Below are 18821 nucleotides of genomic sequence, written 5' to 3' on the forward strand. Positions count from 1 at the left end.
AATAGGACATAGGATGCCATGATGACTAGCCTTATCCTGCTATAGGTCTTACACCCATTTTCCTGCGGACATGTAAACCTTCAGTAACTCCTCAGACATAGCTTTGCGTCTGGCTGCTTCAGTTCCCTCATCTCCCGATTTGTTTCATTGGTTCCCCGATATACTCACCCACGATAATCGCTTTCCTGCTGCTCAGCATTATTCTGGTGCTCCGATGCCATACAAATCCTGCTGATGCTGACGTCACGGCTCTTCTGACCTCTCTTCTTTCTCCGAGGCCGGAAATCAGGGTTTTCCATGCATCTCATGACATAGAGCGATGTCTCACAGGGATCCCGAGAAAACTCTGACCACAAATGCAGGACAGCCGGGGAAGAGATCACATGGGTGCCAGTAGTATTTTAACGGCAAAAAAAGAGACGGAATAACGCAGCGGGAGAGCAGTCATCATGGGCGAGTATACCTGTCACATTTGTGGTTCAGGGGCGTGTGTAAGGGGGCCATGGGGGCCTTGTGTACAGTACACATGCCCCCCGATGAACCATATTAACATGGTGGGTATCTGTGAAGCAGGGATTGAATATGTGACCCTTAGGGAGAATAGAGACGTTGGTTACACACCACAATACTGATATCTCCATGTAGGAAAAATAGCGAGACGGCACTCACCGGATTCAGCTGGATGCTGTTTTATTTGCAAAATTCACCGAATACAAATGCGATGGCATAAAGGCAATGCGATTGCATTTGTATCCAGTGAATTTTGCAAATAAAATAGCATCCAGCTGAATCCGGTGAGTGCCGTCTCGCTATTTTTCCTACATGGTGATTTTGTAAGTATCTTGTATGGACTGAGCACAGCTGTTTGTTACCGTCATACTACCATTTACCTGCATGAGCTTCCTGTGCCCCAGCGTCTGTACGCTTGGTTTGGAGACCGGCGAGAATAAGTAGTGCCAGGATTTTCTACTACTGTTGGATTTTTGTACAATACCGACATCTCATAAGTATAGCAGGGGACCTGTGGCCAGGAAGCCAATAATGCTAATCGAGGGGATTGCTTCTTTAAAGGGGTACTCCTATCTAGAGTAGTTACGCCATAGTCACAGTATTGGGCATAACTAAGAGATTGGAGGCCTGGAACAGGTGTAAACCATGCAGAGCAGGTGGAGGTATCTGCACAGGTCCTGACGGCTTTACTAAGAGGCCAGACCAGCATACAAGCCCCGCACTCATGGCATAACTACTCCATATGGTAATGCCCCTTTGGGCATACCTCCACCATTGCCCCCCTACCCAGGCATCTACAGAACGTCCAGCGAGATTCCTATCCATAAGAAGCACCTGCTGCGCATCATGCGGTCGTCTCTACTGTCCTGCGTGTCTGGTGCCAAAACCTGCACCCCAACACTACACCCAGAGCAGTGGGGTACGGCCCTTCCCCTGTGGGCTCCTGTGCAGACCCCCCACCTCTGTGGTTACCTGTACAGACCCCCTTCCCCTGTGGTGCAGACCCCACTCCCCTGTGGTCACCTGTACAGACCCCTCCCCCGTAGTCACCTGTACATACACCCCCTCCCCCGTGGTCACCTGTACAACCCCCCCTCTCCTGAGGTGCAGTCCCCCCCTCCCCTGAGGTGCAGACCCCCCCCCCTCTCCTGCGGTGCAGACCCCCCCCCCCCTGAGGTGCAGACCCCCCCCCCTCTCCTGAGGTGCAGACCAGACCCCCCCTCTCTTGTGGTGCAGACCCCCCCCCCCGTCTCCTGAGGTGCAGACCCCCCCTCCCTCCCCTGAGGTGCAGACCCCCCGCCCCTCTCCTGAGGTGCAGACCAGACCCCCCCGTCTCCTGAGGTGCAGACCAGACCCCCCCGACTGCTGAGGTGCAGACCCCCCCTCCCTCCCCTGAGGTGCAGACCCCCCCCCCTCTCCTGAGGTGCAGACCCCCCCCCTGAGGTGCAGACCAGACCCCCCCTATCTCCTGAGGTGCAGAGCCCCCCCCCGTCTCCTGAGGTGCAGACCCCCCCCCCCCTCTCCTGAGGTCCAGACCAGACCCCCCCCCCTCCTGAGGTGCAGACCCCCCCCTCCCCTGAGGTGCAGACCAGACCCCCCCCCCCCCTCCTGAGGTGCAGACCCCCCCCCCTCCTGAGGTGCAGACCCCCCCCTCCCCTGAGGTGCAGACCCCCCCCCTCCTGAGGTGCAGACCCCCCCCTCCCCTGAGGTGCAGACCAGACCCCCCCCTCCTGAGGTGCAGACCCCCCCCCCCCTCCTGAGGTGCAGACCCCCCCCCCCTCCTGAGGTGCAGACCCCCCCCCCCCTCCCCTGAGGTGCAGACCCCCCCCCCTCCTGAGGTGCAGACCCCCCCCCTCCCCTGAGGTGCAGACCCCCCCCCCCCTCCCCTGAGGTGCAGACCCCCCCCCCCCCCTCCCCTGAGGTGCAGACCCCCCCCCCTCCCCTGAGGTGCAGACCCCCCCCCCTCCCCTGAGGTGCAGACCCCCCCCCCCTCCCCTGAGGTGCAGACCCCCCCCTCCCCTGAGGTGCAGACCCCCCCCCCTCCCCTGAGGTGCAGACCCCCCCCCCCTCCCCTGAGGTGCAGACCCCCCCCCCCTCCCCTGAGGTGCAGACCCCCCCCCCTCCCCTGAGGTGCAGACCCCCCCCCCTCCCCTGAGGGGGAAACCCCCCCCTCTCCTGAGGTGCAGACCCCCCCCCTGAGGTGCAGACCCCCCCCCCTCCCTCCCTCCCTCCCTGTGAGCACCGCAGGATACCCGGCCCTGTGCCGTTAAACCGTTAGGACGAGTGACAGAGTAGTGGCCGAGTAGACGTCGCCGTGCCCGCTCCGCAGTGTCCCCTCACACACCGCTCACCCGCCGCCTCCTCCTTCTCCTCCTCAGGTGCCATCCCCGCCGCTTTGATCTTTGTCCTCCCGCCTCCCTGGCCCCGCCCACGCCCCGCCTCCTGGCCCCGCCCCTCCCTCCTTCCCTGACTTCCCGTGCCGCCGCCGCCGCTGCTCTCAGGACACTTTGGCTTCTGGAAGAAGAAAACAAGAATCCCGTCAGAAGTTCCTGATCTTCCTGTGTTGTTCTCGGCGCAGCCTCCTCCTCCCCCGGCAGTGGGCGGGGACACTGAGGGGTCAGGGAGATCTGGGGGCGGGGACAGACCCCCCTTCTATTGGGGAAAAAAAAGAGGAGAAAAAAAAAAAAAGCAAGCGAATCACGTGGACGAGATGAAAGGGATGCCGCCTGGCAGAGGGAGCGGAGCCCGGAGCCCGAGCCATGGAACGGTGAAGTGATCGCTCCCCATGTGATCCGACCGATCGCAGCTCTCATCCCCGCCGCCGCCGCCGATCAGTCCCGGGAGCCGAGGACACTATGTTCCCCCGCCGTGCTGCAGCGGTGGCGCGATGAGGGAGCGGCGGGTGCGGGGGAGCCTGCCCTGGCTGCTGGGGCTGCTGCTGCTGCTGGCCCCGGCCCCCGGGGGGTCCCTGGCCAAGGAGACGGCCTTCGTGGAGGTGGTGCTGTTCGAGTCCAGTCCCAATGGAGATTATAAGACGCACACGACCGAGCTGCAGGGGCGCTTCTCCCGGGCGGGGGCGACGATCAGCGCCGAGGGGGAGATCGTGCAGGTAAGAGAGGGGGGGGGGTTATTATACATGGGGGGGCGGTTATACATGGGGGGGGGGGTTATTATACATGGGGGGGGGGTTATTATACATGGGGGGGCGGTTATACATGGGGGGGGGGTTATTATACATGGGGGGGCGATTATTATACATGGGGGGGGGTGATTATTATACATGGGGGGGCTATTATACATGGGGGCGGTTATTATACATGGGGGGCGGTTATTATACATGGGGGGCGGTTATTATACATGGGGGGCGGTTATTATACATGGGGGACGGCGGTTATTATACATATGGGGGGGGTTATTATACATTAGGGGGGGGTTATTATACATTGGGGGGTGGCTATTATACTATGGGGGGGGGCGGCTATTATACTATGGGGGGGCGGCTATTATACTATGGGGGGGTGGCTATTATACTATGGGGGGGCGGCTATTATACTATGGGGGGGCGGCTATTATACTATGGGGGGGGCGGCTATTATACATGGGGGGGCGGCTATTATACATGGGGGGGCGGCTATTATACATGGGGGGGCGGCTATTATACATGGGGGGGCGGCTATTATACATAGGGGGGGCGGCTATTATACATATGGGGGGCGGCTATTATACATATGGGGGGTTATTATACATATGGGGGGGGGCTATTATACATATGGGGGGTTATTATACATATGGGGGGCTATTATACATATGGGGGGGTGGTTATTATACATTTGGGGGCGGCTATTATACTATGGGGGGGGCGGCTATTATACTATGGGGGGGTGGCTATTATACATTATGGGGGCGGCTATTATACATATGGGGGGCGGCTATTATACATATGGGGGGCGGCTATTATACATATGGGGGGCGGCTATTATACATATGGGGGGGGGCTATTATACATGGGGGGGGGCACTATCACAGCACCAATCCCTCCGGCTGACGAGCACGAAACTTTTCCTACTTGTAGGAGGGAGATGAGGAAGGGGCAGCAGCGGGCTGTGCAGTCACAAGATGGCCTCTATCCCCAGTGTGGACTCCATTCACAATGGCTGGGGCACAGAGATAAGGAGCTGCCCCTTAGCCCTCCATCTCCTCTCTGCATCCTGTGCTGCCCGGGCATGCTGGGGGTTGTAGTGCTGCAGGACAGGGAGGAGGGAGAGCTGTCAGTCTCTGCCCCCCTGGGTCCTGCCTCTGTCCTCTATGTGTATATATATGTATAATATGTCTTATCAGTCTCTGCACTTGTTTACATAAATAATCAGTGTGTGAGTTGGGGCATGCTGGGGGTTGTAGTGCTGCAGGACAGGGGAGGAGGGAGAGCTGTCAGTCTCTGCCCCCCATGGTTCTGCCTCTGTCCTGTATATATATGTGTGTGTGTGTGTGTGTGTATATATATAATTGACTTGTCATCAGTCTCTACACTTTTGTACATAAATAATCAGTGTGTGGGTGTTGGGGCATGCTGGGGGTTGTAGTGCTGCCACCAGTGGCAGGTGATGAGTGAGAGCTGTCAGTCTCTGCCCCCCAGGGTGCTGCCTCTGTCCTCTATATGTCTTACTTGTCATCGCAGTTTCTATTATTCTTATTGGGTCCACCTACCTACTTGTGGCAGCACTACAACCCCCAGCATGCCCTGACGCTTACAAGCTGATTATTTATGTAAACAAGTGTAGAAACTGTAATGAAAACTAACACATATACTATACTACTACTAATGTTACTTGTTGTTAGTCTCTGTTATTAGTATTGTATATTTGTTACTTATTATCACTATTGTTATTAGTATTATTGTATATATTATCAGTCTCTGCAGTTGTTTATATAAATAAGTCGCTTGTTTCTCTTTAATGATACAGTGTTACACTTCTATAGATGTATACCTGTAGAGATGGATTATATATTGTACTACTGTTATATACATTGTATTACAGAGCTATAGATTTATACCTGTAGAGATGGATTATATATTGTACTACTGTTATATACATTGTATTACACTTCTATAGATGTATACATGCAGAGATGGATATAGGATATATTGTACTATTATTATATACATTGTATCACACTTCTATAGATGTATGCCTGTACAGATGGATATATATTGTACTATTGGTATATACAGGGTGTTACACTTCTATAGACGTATACCTGTAGAGCTGGATATATATTGTACTATTGTTATATACAGGGTGTTACACTTCTATAGACTTTGATATATATAATAGCATTGTATGTCTCAGGTGATATTGAGCTGTCGGCCTCCTCTCTCGGCTGCCTGGGATGTGTTTATACTTTTATGCAGGTTCCCTGGTAGAGGTGCTGCCAGTATACCCGGCCTTGTCTAGACGCCTCTATAGGAATCTTGCTGTGTTGAGGCTCTTGAGTTTTTGGGGTGAGGTGTCGGGGGCTTCTGCCACCCCCTGCGTCCTGTCAGTAATGAGGACGGGTTTGGAGGAGATTACGGGCTGGGATAATATTTCACACAACCATTTGCTGTGAGATAGAAGTTGGATTGTTAGCGGTGCGCTGGAGATGGGGATTAACCCTCTGTGTGCTGCAGGCGGCATCTGTGGACGGGATGTTTGGAAGGTCAATGGCGTAATAGTATCCGGACTGTAAAGTGCAGCACAAATGTTCCCGGCCGTTTTGTTTGGTGCTTAGTCCGGGTGATCAGTACAGAATAGACGGTCTGGACTCTTCTCTATGCGCTTTGCGTTTTCATGCCGCGTGCTGTGCAGCCTGTCCCAGTGCTGCATGTAAAGGCTTTGATGTTTGAGGCTATTTCCATATAATTAGACTGCAAGATCCGCAGGTCAGAAGCGATTTCACACTGGATTATATCACGGTGGATGTCCATAACCACAGAAGGGGATTTATTATTAATGTTCATTTTGATGCCGATTCCATAGATGTAGAGAACAGACGGAGCGGTGATCAGTAACCACCAATAGAATCACAGTACTGGGACATGTAAGCTGGGATCTAATTGGTTTCCATGTACGACTAATCTCTGGACCAGTCCTGTGCAGGAGACGTCTCACCTGGTAGTGTCCGTCCACCAGTCCTGTGCAGGAGACGTCTCACCTGGTAGTGTCCGTCCACCAGTCCTGTGCAGGAGACGTCTCACCTGGTAGTGTCCGTCCACCAGTCCTGTGCAGGAGACGTCTCACCTGGTAGTGTCCGTCCACCAGTCCTGTGCAGGAGACGTCTCACCTGGTAGTGTCCGTCCACCAGTCCTGTGCAGGAGACGTCTCACCTGGTAGTGTCCGTCCACCAGTCCTGTGCAGGAGACGTCTCACCTGGTAGTGTCCGTCCACCAGTCCTGTGCAGGAGACGTCTCACCTGGTAGTGTCCGTCCACCAATATTCCACCGCTTCTGGGGCGAGTCTGTGAATAACCTTAGAAAAATCCTTTACTCTTAAATCAACTGGTTTCAAAAAGTTATATAGATTTGTGTATTACTTCTATTAGATAATCTCCAGTCTTCCAGTACTTTTCAGCTGCTGTATGTCCTGCAGGAAGTGGTGTATTCTCTCCAGTCTGACACAGTGCTCTCTGCTGCCACCTCTGTCCGTGTCAGGAACTGTCCAGAGCAGGAGAGGTTTTCTATGAGGATTTACTGCTGCTCGGGCTTTGAAGTCTGCTCCGCTCCCTGCCGATCCACCCCGAGTGCGGGAAAAAATGGATCCAGTCCCAGGAAACTTCTCCCAGTTTCCCAGGACTGGATCCATCTTTTTTTCCAGCAGACATTAAAGCGGCACAGCCTGATGGGCAGAATACAGATAGGAGCAAAGCCCTTCACTTCCTTCCTGCTGTAAATTTGCTCATCTCTAATAATAATAATAATAATAATAATATTCAATCTTTGGTATTTGTCACCGTTTACACCAAACCCCAGAGCATGTTGTATACCTGCCTGATGCTGCTGTAAGTAGGTGACTCCATCATATGGGCCCTGGTAAGGCAGTAAGCCATGATTGGATTATGGGAACCTCCAGCTGTCCAGGCATGATGGGAGTTGTAATTGTGTAACAGCTGAAGGGCCGGAGGTTCCCCGTCCATGCTGTAGGGTATGTACCTGAGGTTTAGGCCCTAGACACTTTGTTGTCTTGTATTATTCATATAATGTAGTGATCTTTTATTCATGACCCCTATGGTGGAAGAACTCGCTGGTTTCCCTTATTCCTTATTATTTATAACATGGTCCGGCCGTCCTGCTGCTCTTTGCAGGTATATATGACCCCGGTGTGATCTCCTCTCCTGTGCATCGTGTCCGACCCTCGGCTGTTCTTCGTGTTCGTTCTTGGGTATGTACAATCAGTGTACAGTATTCTCATAGCTGGGGCGGCTGATGGTAACGCAGCAGGATGTGTGGAGCATGTCGCCGGTTCGGAGGGCGATCTGGTTACTTCCCAGGTTTGCTGCCAGTGGCGGAGGTATTGTGGAGAACGGCCAGTAGCAGGAGGTATTGTGGAGAACGGCCGGTGGAGGGGGGGATCTGCTTTGTGCTGGAGATTCTTCCTGTAAGTGATACGTCTCCATCCTCACTGTGTAATAGGACTCCGCCACTATGTGCACTTAGGGAACAGGCGCCTTTAGGTGGACGGATCTCATCAGATTTATTTCCTGTGACCTAGATGTTTGCAGGTGTGAACGTATCCTCAATAAAACCTGAATATTGGCCGGCGGTGCCGGGATCGGATTGTACGGCGGATTCACAGTCACAGCTCATAAATAAAGCTTTTGCTGGATAAGGCGCTATGAGCATTGTGGACGTCCGCCGCCGCTGTAAGTTACGTGGGAGCAAGATCAGCACAGAAGCCTCCAGTAAAGGCCAAAGGGCACCATGTTTTATTTTAGAGTGGGGTGTTCTGTAACAATGTATGTGGGGGGCAGTGGGTGTATAATGCATAGCCTCAAAAGGATGATGTGTCTGAGACATGACGGCTGTCATCTATGCAATGTGGTAGAGCTGTCAGTATGCATTGTGTAGTACAAGAACCTAATACTGTTGATGGGTCCTCCAAGGTGTTGGGTCGTCCTCCTCCAGGGTGCTGCATATTCAGGGCCTGTGCATGTGTACCTATCCTATAGTCCTGTGCACACCTGACCGTGACACCTGAGCAGAGCAGCCACATTATAAGTGACTATTCTGTAGTTTAGCTCTAGCGCCTCCAGAAATCAATACTTGGGGGGATATAAACAGAGTCTATAAAGGCTTCTCCATACTGAATGCGGCACATGAAGGGGAGCAGCTTTTTCCTCCTCCTCTATAACTTGTTTGCGCCTGTAACAAAAAATCCCATTGATGGACACCCTAGGGGGGCAGGAAGAACCCCAGCGTGTAAGCTGTGAAAGGATTTAAGAGTTAGGGCTCCCGCTTCATGAGTCTCTGCCGGACCAGTAGCCTCTATATATACCAGGTCATGTGACTAAAGAGTAGCCGCTCTTTACCATTCAAATTGGTGGCTTACTGGTTGGAATAAACCACTGGGAATCCGTCTCGTCACTATCATCACATGATGACAATGATGGTCCTCATCCTGCAGGAATAATGGGAAGATCATAGGGATCGAGAGACATCCATCCATGGCAGATGTATACACACACAGACACACACACAGACACACACAGACACACACACACACACACAGACACACACACATCGAGATGAGGCAGGGTTCACACTGTGTTTTTGCAATCTTTTTTTTTTTTTTTTTTTTTAAAACGGATGAAAAAAAACTGATGCATTTGTGTGTATCCGTTTTTCCATTGACTTCCATTGTAAAAAAAAAAGGATCAGGTTTTTTTGATGGACACAAAAACGTAGCTGACACAATTTTTGTGTGTTAAAAAAAAAAAAGGATCAGTTTTTTTTTTTTTACAATGGAAGTCAAATGTATCCGTTTTTTTCATCAGTTTTTTGCAAAAAAACGGATGAAAAAAACGGATTGCAAAAATGCAGTGTGAACCTAGCCTTACAGTAAAGAATATAGAGTTCCATAGTGTCACTGCTCTTACAGTAAGGAATATAGAGCGTTCCATAGTCTGCTACAGTAAAGATTCTGCGTCTGTGCGTATGTGTAATATATATATATATATATATATATATATATATATATATCTATCTATATCGCTCTCTTGAACCTATGTGGTGATATTTTGTTGACGTTCTTAGAAGACACAGATCTCCCCCTGGAAGGAAGTAGCCGGCGCTTGTTGTGCATCTGTTTCTGCTGATCGCCGTCGCTATCAGGGGAGAAAACCACCTAAAGCTATTAATAATAAAAGAATCCGAGCAATGCTCCCGTCCCCCGAGGTGGAGAGTTTTCTAAGAAGTCCTTTTTATTGTGTTTTTAAAGTGATTCTTAAGTCTTTTTCTGAACTGTTTATGTCTGGATGATTGCAGTGTGTAGTGTGTGTAGTGTGTGTGCGTATGTGTAGTGTGTATGTGTAGTGTGTATGTGCAGCGTCTTCTGTTATGGTGGTGATGGTTGGTGCCAACATTCACAACCGTCCAATCCTTTCGGTCAATGTCTATGAAGTTGTTGGCATCCACCACATCTCTGCCTATTGTCTTACACTATCTGGCAAACTTCCCCCCCCCCCCCCTTTTACTGCTGATGTTGTAAAGTGGCTTCTGTGTTGGGAGGGAACTAAGGAGTTTTGCCCAGCAGCAGGGATGCTATTGGACCCTTGGGCCCCTCTCCCTGCCAGTGTGGCCATGTGACCCACTACCTGTAGGGTAGTTAAGCAAATATTTTTTTCTTTTAAATCAACAGGTGCCAACAGGTGCCAGAGATTTGTAATTTACTTCTATAAAAACATCTCCAGTCTCCCAGTACTTATCAGTTGCTGTATGTCCTGCAGGAAGTGGTGTATTCTCTCCAGTGTGACACAGTGTTCTCTGCTGCCACCTCTGTCCATGTCAGGAACTGTCCAGAGCAGGTGAGGTTTTCTATGGGGATTTGCTGCTGCTCTGGACAGTTCCTGACATGGACAGAGGTGGCAGCAGAGAGCACTGTGTCAGACTGAAGAGAATACACCACTTCCTGCAGGACATACAGCAACTGATAAGTACCAGGAGACTGGATATTTTTTTAAGAGAAGTAAACTGCAAATCTCTGGCAACAGTTGATTTTAAAAGAAAAAAAATATTTGGTGAACAATCTCTTTACCAAAACTTTTGACGTGTCACAGGGTAAAATGTTTTGGGTGTTTGGACCCTGACTAATCAGTAGGATGAGCGGCCGGCGCTCGCGAGGAAACCATAAGAGAACACGACAAGCCTTTGCTCAATTTCTGACTAATAAAAACTTTTGTTTTGTTGTTACGGGACCCAGAACTGACGGAAACGTTCGTGTATATATAATGTTACTTATCGGTCGTCTGAATAAAGAAAGATGTTAGCAGACACCAGGGGGGATGTTTATGGAAAATTTTGGGGTGGGGCCTAATTTAAGACCAGCGTAAGAGTATGTCGATCTTAAGTTAGGCCGCACCCCCTAATAGATGATAAATCTGATGCGGAATCCCCCCCCCCCTCCCGCCCATCCACCCATCCATCAGGTGTGCGGTGGATACGGCAGGCGTACACCAGGGAGAAGGAGCGGATCTGTACTCTGCTCCTCCTTGGTGTACACCCCTGCCGCAGCCTTCATAAGTGTCCCCCCAGGAAAGATTTACCTTTTACAGAAGAAAAAAAAAATAGGCCACCGCTTGTCTCCCCCGTGGTCTGCTGGGAGGACCCCGTACACAGATGCTCAGCCAATCCCACCAAGGCGTATATCACGGATGGGGAAACCTTTGGCCGGTTCCCCATCCCAGGCCTATATTACTGTAAGGCGTGTTGCCGGCTTTCACTGTTCCGGTTACATGTACAGTGGGCAGATCCATTGCTTGTTTGAAGTAGGAATTTGCTTCCAGGTAAACTCAACGTTGATTCTAGTGGTTTCTGGGATCATTCGGGTATCTCTAGTTTGCGGCTTTGGTGTGCCCCATTTGGCGGGTATTTGTCTGACCCATTTGGCGGGTATTTGTCTGACCCATTTGGCGGGTATTTGTCTGACCCATTTGGCTTGTATTTGTCTGCCCCATTTGGCGGGTATTGGTCTGCCCCATTTGGCGGGTATTGGTCTGCCCCATTTGGCGGGTATTGGTCTGCCCCATTTGGCGGGTATTGGTCTGCCCCATTTGGCGGGTATTGGTCTGCCCCATCTGGTCTCCCCTATCTAGCTCCTGGAGTGACTGGTCTGCATTCTTTGCGCTGACCGCTGACTCCTCCTCCGACCCCTCCCACCATGTGTGTTTCCTCCGCGTGGGGCCGACTGTTTGCTCTTTTAGCTGTAATCTCCGCTGAGCTCTTATTAATACTAAATTAGTAACTTAAACAATCCATTATGAAGCGTTTTATCCTGCCGGCCGCAGATAATGTCCGGAGTTGGCAAAACGAAGCCGCAGTTTATCCTCTCCGGCCGTTCCGGACACTTTATCTAAACTCTCTTTCAAGTTCTTTGGCTTTTTTTTTTTCAGGTCGACGTCTATAAATGTAGAGAGAATGGAGAATAGGACGGAATCATCATACAGACCCCGAGTGGTTCCTCTCTGAGATTTTAGCCGTGTGTGTGTGTGTGTGTGTGTGTGTGTGTGTGTGTATATATATATAATATTATATGGTTGTGAGTGATATATAATGGGGCAGGAAAGTCTCCGTTATTGGACACACATGGATACCGTCCTGTCCTGTACCTTTATGCATATTGTGTCCGGCTTATTGCATTGAGACCGAATACATGATGTGTTTAGAGCCGCCTGCTACTCCTCTATATACCTGGTTAGTGATGTGTATATATAGCCTCCTGCTACTCCTCTATATACCTAGTTAGTGATGTATATAGCCTCCTGCTACTCCTCTATATACCTGGTTAGTGATGTATATAGCCTCCTGTTACTCCTCTATATACCTGGTTAGTGATGTGTATATATAGCCTCCTGTTACTCCTCTATATACCTGGTTAGTGATGTGTATATATAGCCTCCTGTTACTCCTCTATATACCTGGTTAGTGATGTATATATAGCCTCCTGTTACTCCTCTATATACCTGGTTAGTGATGTATATATAGCCTCCTGTTACTCCTCTATATACCTGGTTAGTGATGTGTATATATAGCCTCCTGTTACTCCTCTATATACCTGGTTAGTGATGTATATATAGCCTCCTGCTACTCCTCTATATACCTGGTTAGTGATGTATATATAGCCTCCTGCTACTCCTCTATATACCTGGTTAGTGATGTATATATAGCCTCCTGCTACTACTCTATATACCTGGTTAGTGATGTATATAGCCGCCAGCTACTCCTCTATATACCTGGTTAGTGATGTATATAGCTGCCTGCTACTACTCTATATACCTGGTTAGTGATGTATATAGCCTCCTGCTACTACTCTATATACCTGGTTAGTGATGTATATAGCCGCCAGCTACTCCTCTATATACCTGGTTAGTGATGTATATAGCCGCCAGCTACTCCTCTATATACCTGGTTAGTGATGTATATAGCTGCCTGCTACTCCTCTATATACCTGGTTAGTGATGTATATAGCCTCCTGCTACTCCTCTATATACCTGGTTAGTGATGTATATAGCTGCCTGCTACTCCTCTATATTCTTGGTTAGTGATGTGTGTGTATATATAGCCGTCTGCCATTCCTTCTATATACCTGGTATAGGATATAGCCTTCTTCCCCGTTGTCGCTTATCCCGCTTGTTCCACCCATGATATCGGCTTCATTTGGCACATGGACGCCGTACAGTACAGTTATATAGGTTCTGGTGCTGCCGGACGGTGCGTAGAGTTTCTCGGACTCTGATAATTTGCTCTCAGGCCTTAGTGATGCCGCCGCGTTGTATATAGCATCCACCATGCGCACGCCGTCCCTTCAGCCTCTGCACCAGTAATTGGGGCTTTAGAACTTCACGACTCCTGTACATTATTGGGGAGATTTATCACACATGGTGTAAAGTGAGACTGGCTCAGTCGCCCCCGGCAACCAATCAGATTCCACCTTTCATCCCTCACAGACTCTTTGGAAAATGAGAGGAGGAATCTGGTTGCTAGGGGCGACTTTGCCAGCGTCACTTTACACCATGTCTGATAAATCTCCCCCTATATCAGCTATCATTACTGACTGATGCTAAATCCCAGGACGCATTATTATTAATAATAATAATAATATTATGGGATTGTGTACAACTGATCTGCCGGCGGCCGCCATTCTCCATCCTCCCTTCCAGGACCCTTTGTATCTCTCTGCGCTTCCTCCTAATCTACATGGACACACAGATCACAGTCTACCCCATACAGCTGTATACCTTCTATATCTAATGTATATATATCAGTCTATCCCATACATCTGTATACCTTCTATATCTAATGTATATATATCACAGTCTATCCCATACATCTGTATACCTTCTATATCCAGTGTATATATATCAGTCTATCCATACATCTGTATACCTTCTATATCCAGTTTATATATATCAGTCTATCCCATACATCTGTATACCTTCTATATCTAATGTATATATATCACAGTCTGTTCCATACATCTGTATACCTTCTATATCTAATGTATATATATCAGTCTATCCCATACATCTGTATACCTTCTATATCTAATGTATATATATCAGTCTATCCCATACATCTGTATACCTTCTATATCTAATGTATATAAATCACAGTCTGTTCCATACATCTGTATACCTTCTATATCTAATGTATATATATCAGTCTATCCCATACATCTGTATACCTTCTATATCCAGTGTGTGTGTATATATATATATATATCAGTGCATTCTATGACATGTCGTGTATTTGCTTTCTCCCTTTTTATAGTAATGGCGCCGGTCACCGATCCCCGTCCTGGTTTTATCCACTTCTCTTCCTGATCACATTGCGCAGATTTCCATCCCGAATGCGTCCGATCACATTTATTAACGTGGAAGCGGCCCTCACATAATTCTCATTGCTTTTACACTAAGAATTATCCTGTTTTATTTTTATGAAACCTTTTTGACTGAATCGTGTGCCCAGATGACTCTATGGCTGACCCGCTCTGTCACACTCTTTTCTGTGTTGTATACTGTTTTTTTTTTTTAAGGGATAGATCAGCAAAAAAAATTTTTTCAAATCAGCTGGTGGCAGAAAGTGCTGGAGATTTGTAATTTACTTCTATTAAAAAAATCTCCAGCCTTCCGGTACTTATCAGCCGCTGTATGTCCTGCAGGAAGTGGTGTATTCTCTCCAGTCTGACACAGTGCTCTCTGCTGCCACCTCTGTCCATGTCAGGAACTGTCCAGAGCAGCAGCAAATCCTCATAGAAAACCTCTTCTGCTCTGGACAGTTCCTGACATGGACAGTTCCTGACATCTCTTCCTATCAGCAGCTGATTTGAAAGATTTTTTTATTTTTTTTTTGCTGACCTTCCCCTCTAATAGTGGGGATTTCTGGATCCATTGGTTGCTCTTTTCTATCATGTTGTACTCCTCAGTGAAGGAACACCGACCATCCCGTCAGTCCGGCCACCATCTACCCAGCTCTTACAGTCCTACAGAAATTACGAAGCTCCAAACCATTGTCTTTCTTAGATCATCTTCTAACCATTGACGTCAGGCAGAACCGTCCTCCCGGGAACCAATTACACTTATTATTATTATTATATCCCATCGGGCTTCTGCTTTTTCCACACAAACGCATCAAGAACCCTAAGGGAGATGTATGGTGGTAACACTTTACATGTATTGCAGTGGATATGTTGTTTACATGTGGGTGGTTAGTTTCCATAGGGGGGCAGCCGCCTCTACAAGATCCCATTCAGATCTTTAAAGGGGAACCCTCAGCAGATGAACCTAACCTGCTATGTCCCTATTCCACAGGAGACGCAGAGGGGGATAGGGCGTCTTTTGTAGGGCGTCTCCTACCTTCCTCCTCGGTGCCGTTCCCGTGCGGTTAGTCGTGTGCTCCGGTGAGACCATTGGGAGCGCCGCCAACACGATATCACCGATCGGGCCCGCTTGATTCATTATCATTAGAAAAGGGTGGGTCAGCAGGGGTCGGATCGGTGCTACGGGGGGTGGGGGGTTGTGCAGCGCTCATACCGGACTAATAGCATACCCTCCTCCTTGGCATCTTCTGTGCAGTAGGGACTTATCAGCAGGTTAGAGTCCTTTAGTTGGTGATAGTTCCCCTTTTAATACTGTAATTTGTTTTTAAAACAATCCAAGTTCTTATTACAAAAATATCCTAAATCCCCAGAAACTCTCAAAGCCGAAGAAAAAGAGGAGGAGGAAGGAGAAGAGGAGGAAGAGGAGCGTTTCCACGGCTGTAATTTCCAGCTTTGTTCCCCATTTGCAGAATTCCTAATATCAGATAATATAATTTTCTTTATAAAATATAATTAACCTTAATGTTACATAAGTGTTGGGATTATAGCGGCCAGGGTGTCAGTCGTATCGGAGGGGAATTGGGAGGCAGTTATGGGTCATTATGGGTAATTGTTTAATGGTCGTTATTTATGGACGTTGTGCTATGGTGGCTTCATGTGCCAGAGGAGGGAGAAGCTCCTGCCCTAGGAATACGGGGACGCTTTCCAGAAAAGTTTAGTTGTCTTATTTGCCTGTGACCTCGGATACAAAACATTCCGGACGGAACCTGATGAGGATGGATAAAAGCAGTGAAACCCGCAGGTTGTCCGTTTTCCATTCATATCTCATTGTGTATGTGGGGATGTGCAGCTGACAATCATGGGTGTAGAGGGCTGCATGGACAGTCCAGCCATCATGTGTGCCGCCTGCCAGCACTGAACCGCCTCATAGACTCCTGAAGGAGATTGATTTTCCCTGGACAACTTTCCCCCTATGCACAAGGGATCCATAGGAGAGGGGTCAGAGGTCAGACCCCCTGCTATCTCCTCCTATTTTTCCTCTGTACCGTGCATAGGGCTCCTCCTCAATCCAGCACCAAGGTAATAGATGGGTGTTAATGAAGGCCACAGGCCTTCCTGTATATAGGTATACGGGAAACAGATCACTGATCCGCCTGTATAAAGGTATACGGGAAACAGATCACTGATCCACCTGTATATAAAGGTATGCGGGAAACAGATCACTGACCCTCCTGTATATAAAGATATGCGGGAAACAGATCACTGATCCGCCTGTATATAAAGGTATACGGGAAACAGATCACTGATCCGCCTGTATATAAAGGTATACGGGAAACAGATCACTGATCCACCTGTATATAAAGGTATGCGGGAAACAGATCACTGATCCGCCTGTATATAAAGGTATGCGGGAAACAGATCACTGATCCACCTGTATATAAAGGTATGCGGGAAACAGATCACTGATCCACCTGTATATAAAGGTATGCGGGAAACAGATCACTGATCCACCTGTATATAAAGGTATACGCTAAACGATTCACTGATCCACCTGTATATAAAGGTATACGGGAAACAGATCACTGATCCTCCTGTATATAAAGGTATGCGGGAAACAGATCACTGATCCGCCTGTATATAAAGGTATGCGGGAAACAGATCACTGATCCACCTGTATATAAAGGTATGCGGGAAACAGATCACTGATCCACCTGTATATAAAGGTATACGGGAGCCAGATAAGTACCTCAATGCTCCATTTATTTATATTTGCAGGAGTAAGGAGCGCAGGTCTTGTCCTTATATTATCCTTATTATTTTTTATTATCCCAGGCAGCTTTACATTTAGTAGATTTACCAACTAAATCTGCAGGACGTTTGTTCCAAGGATCTACTACTGTTTCATTGATTTAATTTTTTTTTTCTCTCATAACCCCTTTTAGACAACCCCTCTAAAATGGGTATGGCACTCGGGTAAAATACATGTGGAATCTCCCCCCTCCCCCCACAGATACTACCTCTGTCCCTGGCAGGCTGTTTCTGCAGTCTGTAATGCAGTTGACCTTAGGTTAAATCTCCTGGCATCACAGAGTGCAGAGACAGCCAGACAAGGGGCTGTTTTCATGAGCCATTTCAGAGGGGAGGAAGGAGGAGAGAACAGCTCACAGAGTTTACTGTGTCTTCAGCAGGAAGCAGCAGCTGAGAACTGGGGGAAGGAGACAGAAAAGGTAATGAGATGTATGGAAGGAATTGTTAGTCTCCAGGAGGAGTATACCAATCTGTCCTTATATACTATATCTCATAGTTCTGAAACCATTTGTTCATTCTACCTTAAAGTCCTTATTAAAAAAGTTCCATTAAGACATAACTTTTTGGCCTCTGGATCGTGGTCGTCCGTAACGCAGTGAGCGCAGACATAGAGTATTGTCACTTTTTATTTTTTGATAATTGTACGTAGCAATTTTCCCTAGACGGAGACCGCACTTTGTCGTAGCGTGTGTTTAAATAAACTGGGTTTTCTATTTACAGGAGTCAAAATGAGACTTAAGTACAGCCTGTCGCTTTCTGGCAGGAGGGGGGGGGGGGTTCCTCTTTGTAGCCAGACAGTGTTTTCCTCCTCTCGGGCGTCTGGTTTCCTCGGCTGGACGTAGTGCTGCCCGAATTACAGAGCGTTTTACCCAAAACATAAAATTATTAAACCCCAAGCGGCAGCCGGTGCCCCTGTATTATTAAACCCCAAGCGGCAGCCGGTGCCCCTGTATTATTAAACCCCAAGCGGCAGCCGGTGCCCCTGTATTATTAAACCCCAAGCGGCAGCCTGTGCCCCTGTATTATTAAACCCCAAGCGGCAGCCGGTGCCCCTGTATTATTAAACCCCAAGCGGCAGCCGGTGCCCCTGTATTAAACCCCAAGCGGCAGCCGGTGCCCCTGTATTAAACCCCAAGCGGCAGCCGGGGCCCCTATATTGTTAAACCCCTAGTGGCAGCCGGTGCCCCTGTATTATTAAACCCCTAGTGGCAGCCGGGGGCCCCTATGTTAAACCCTCAGTGGAAGCTGAGGGCCCCTATATTATTAAACCCCTAGCGGCTGCCAGGGGCCCCTATATTATTAAACCCTGAGCGGCAGCCGGGGGCCCCTATATTATTAAACCCTGAGCGGCAGCCGGGGGCCCCTATATTATTAAACCCTGAGCGGCAGCCGGGGGACCATGTATTAAACCCTGAGCGGCAACCGGGGCCCCCTATG

The 18821-nt window shown here is 48.8% G+C and overlaps 1 protein-coding gene across 2 annotated transcripts in view; it reads left to right on the forward strand.

Annotated features, from left to right (window-relative positions):
* The first annotated feature begins 2979 nt into the window (after nt 1-2979).
* ZNRF3 (zinc and ring finger 3) overlaps nt 2980-18821 on the forward strand; it is a 96134-nt gene continuing 80292 nt past the window's right edge. Inside the window, exon 1 of one of the 2 annotated variants that reach the window (XM_069963961.1) lies at nt 2980-3619. In XM_069963961.1, coding sequence (XP_069820062.1) covers nt 3398-3619 — 222 coding nt within the window. In that variant the 5' untranslated portion in view covers nt 2980-3397. The remainder of the gene's footprint in view (nt 3620-18821) is intronic. The other variant, XM_069963960.1, reaches the window with a different exon arrangement.

This window comes from Dendropsophus ebraccatus, chromosome 3 (genome assembly GCF_027789765.1).
Source record: "Dendropsophus ebraccatus isolate aDenEbr1 chromosome 3, aDenEbr1.pat, whole genome shotgun sequence".
Taxonomy (NCBI): Eukaryota; Metazoa; Chordata; class Amphibia; order Anura; family Hylidae; genus Dendropsophus; species Dendropsophus ebraccatus.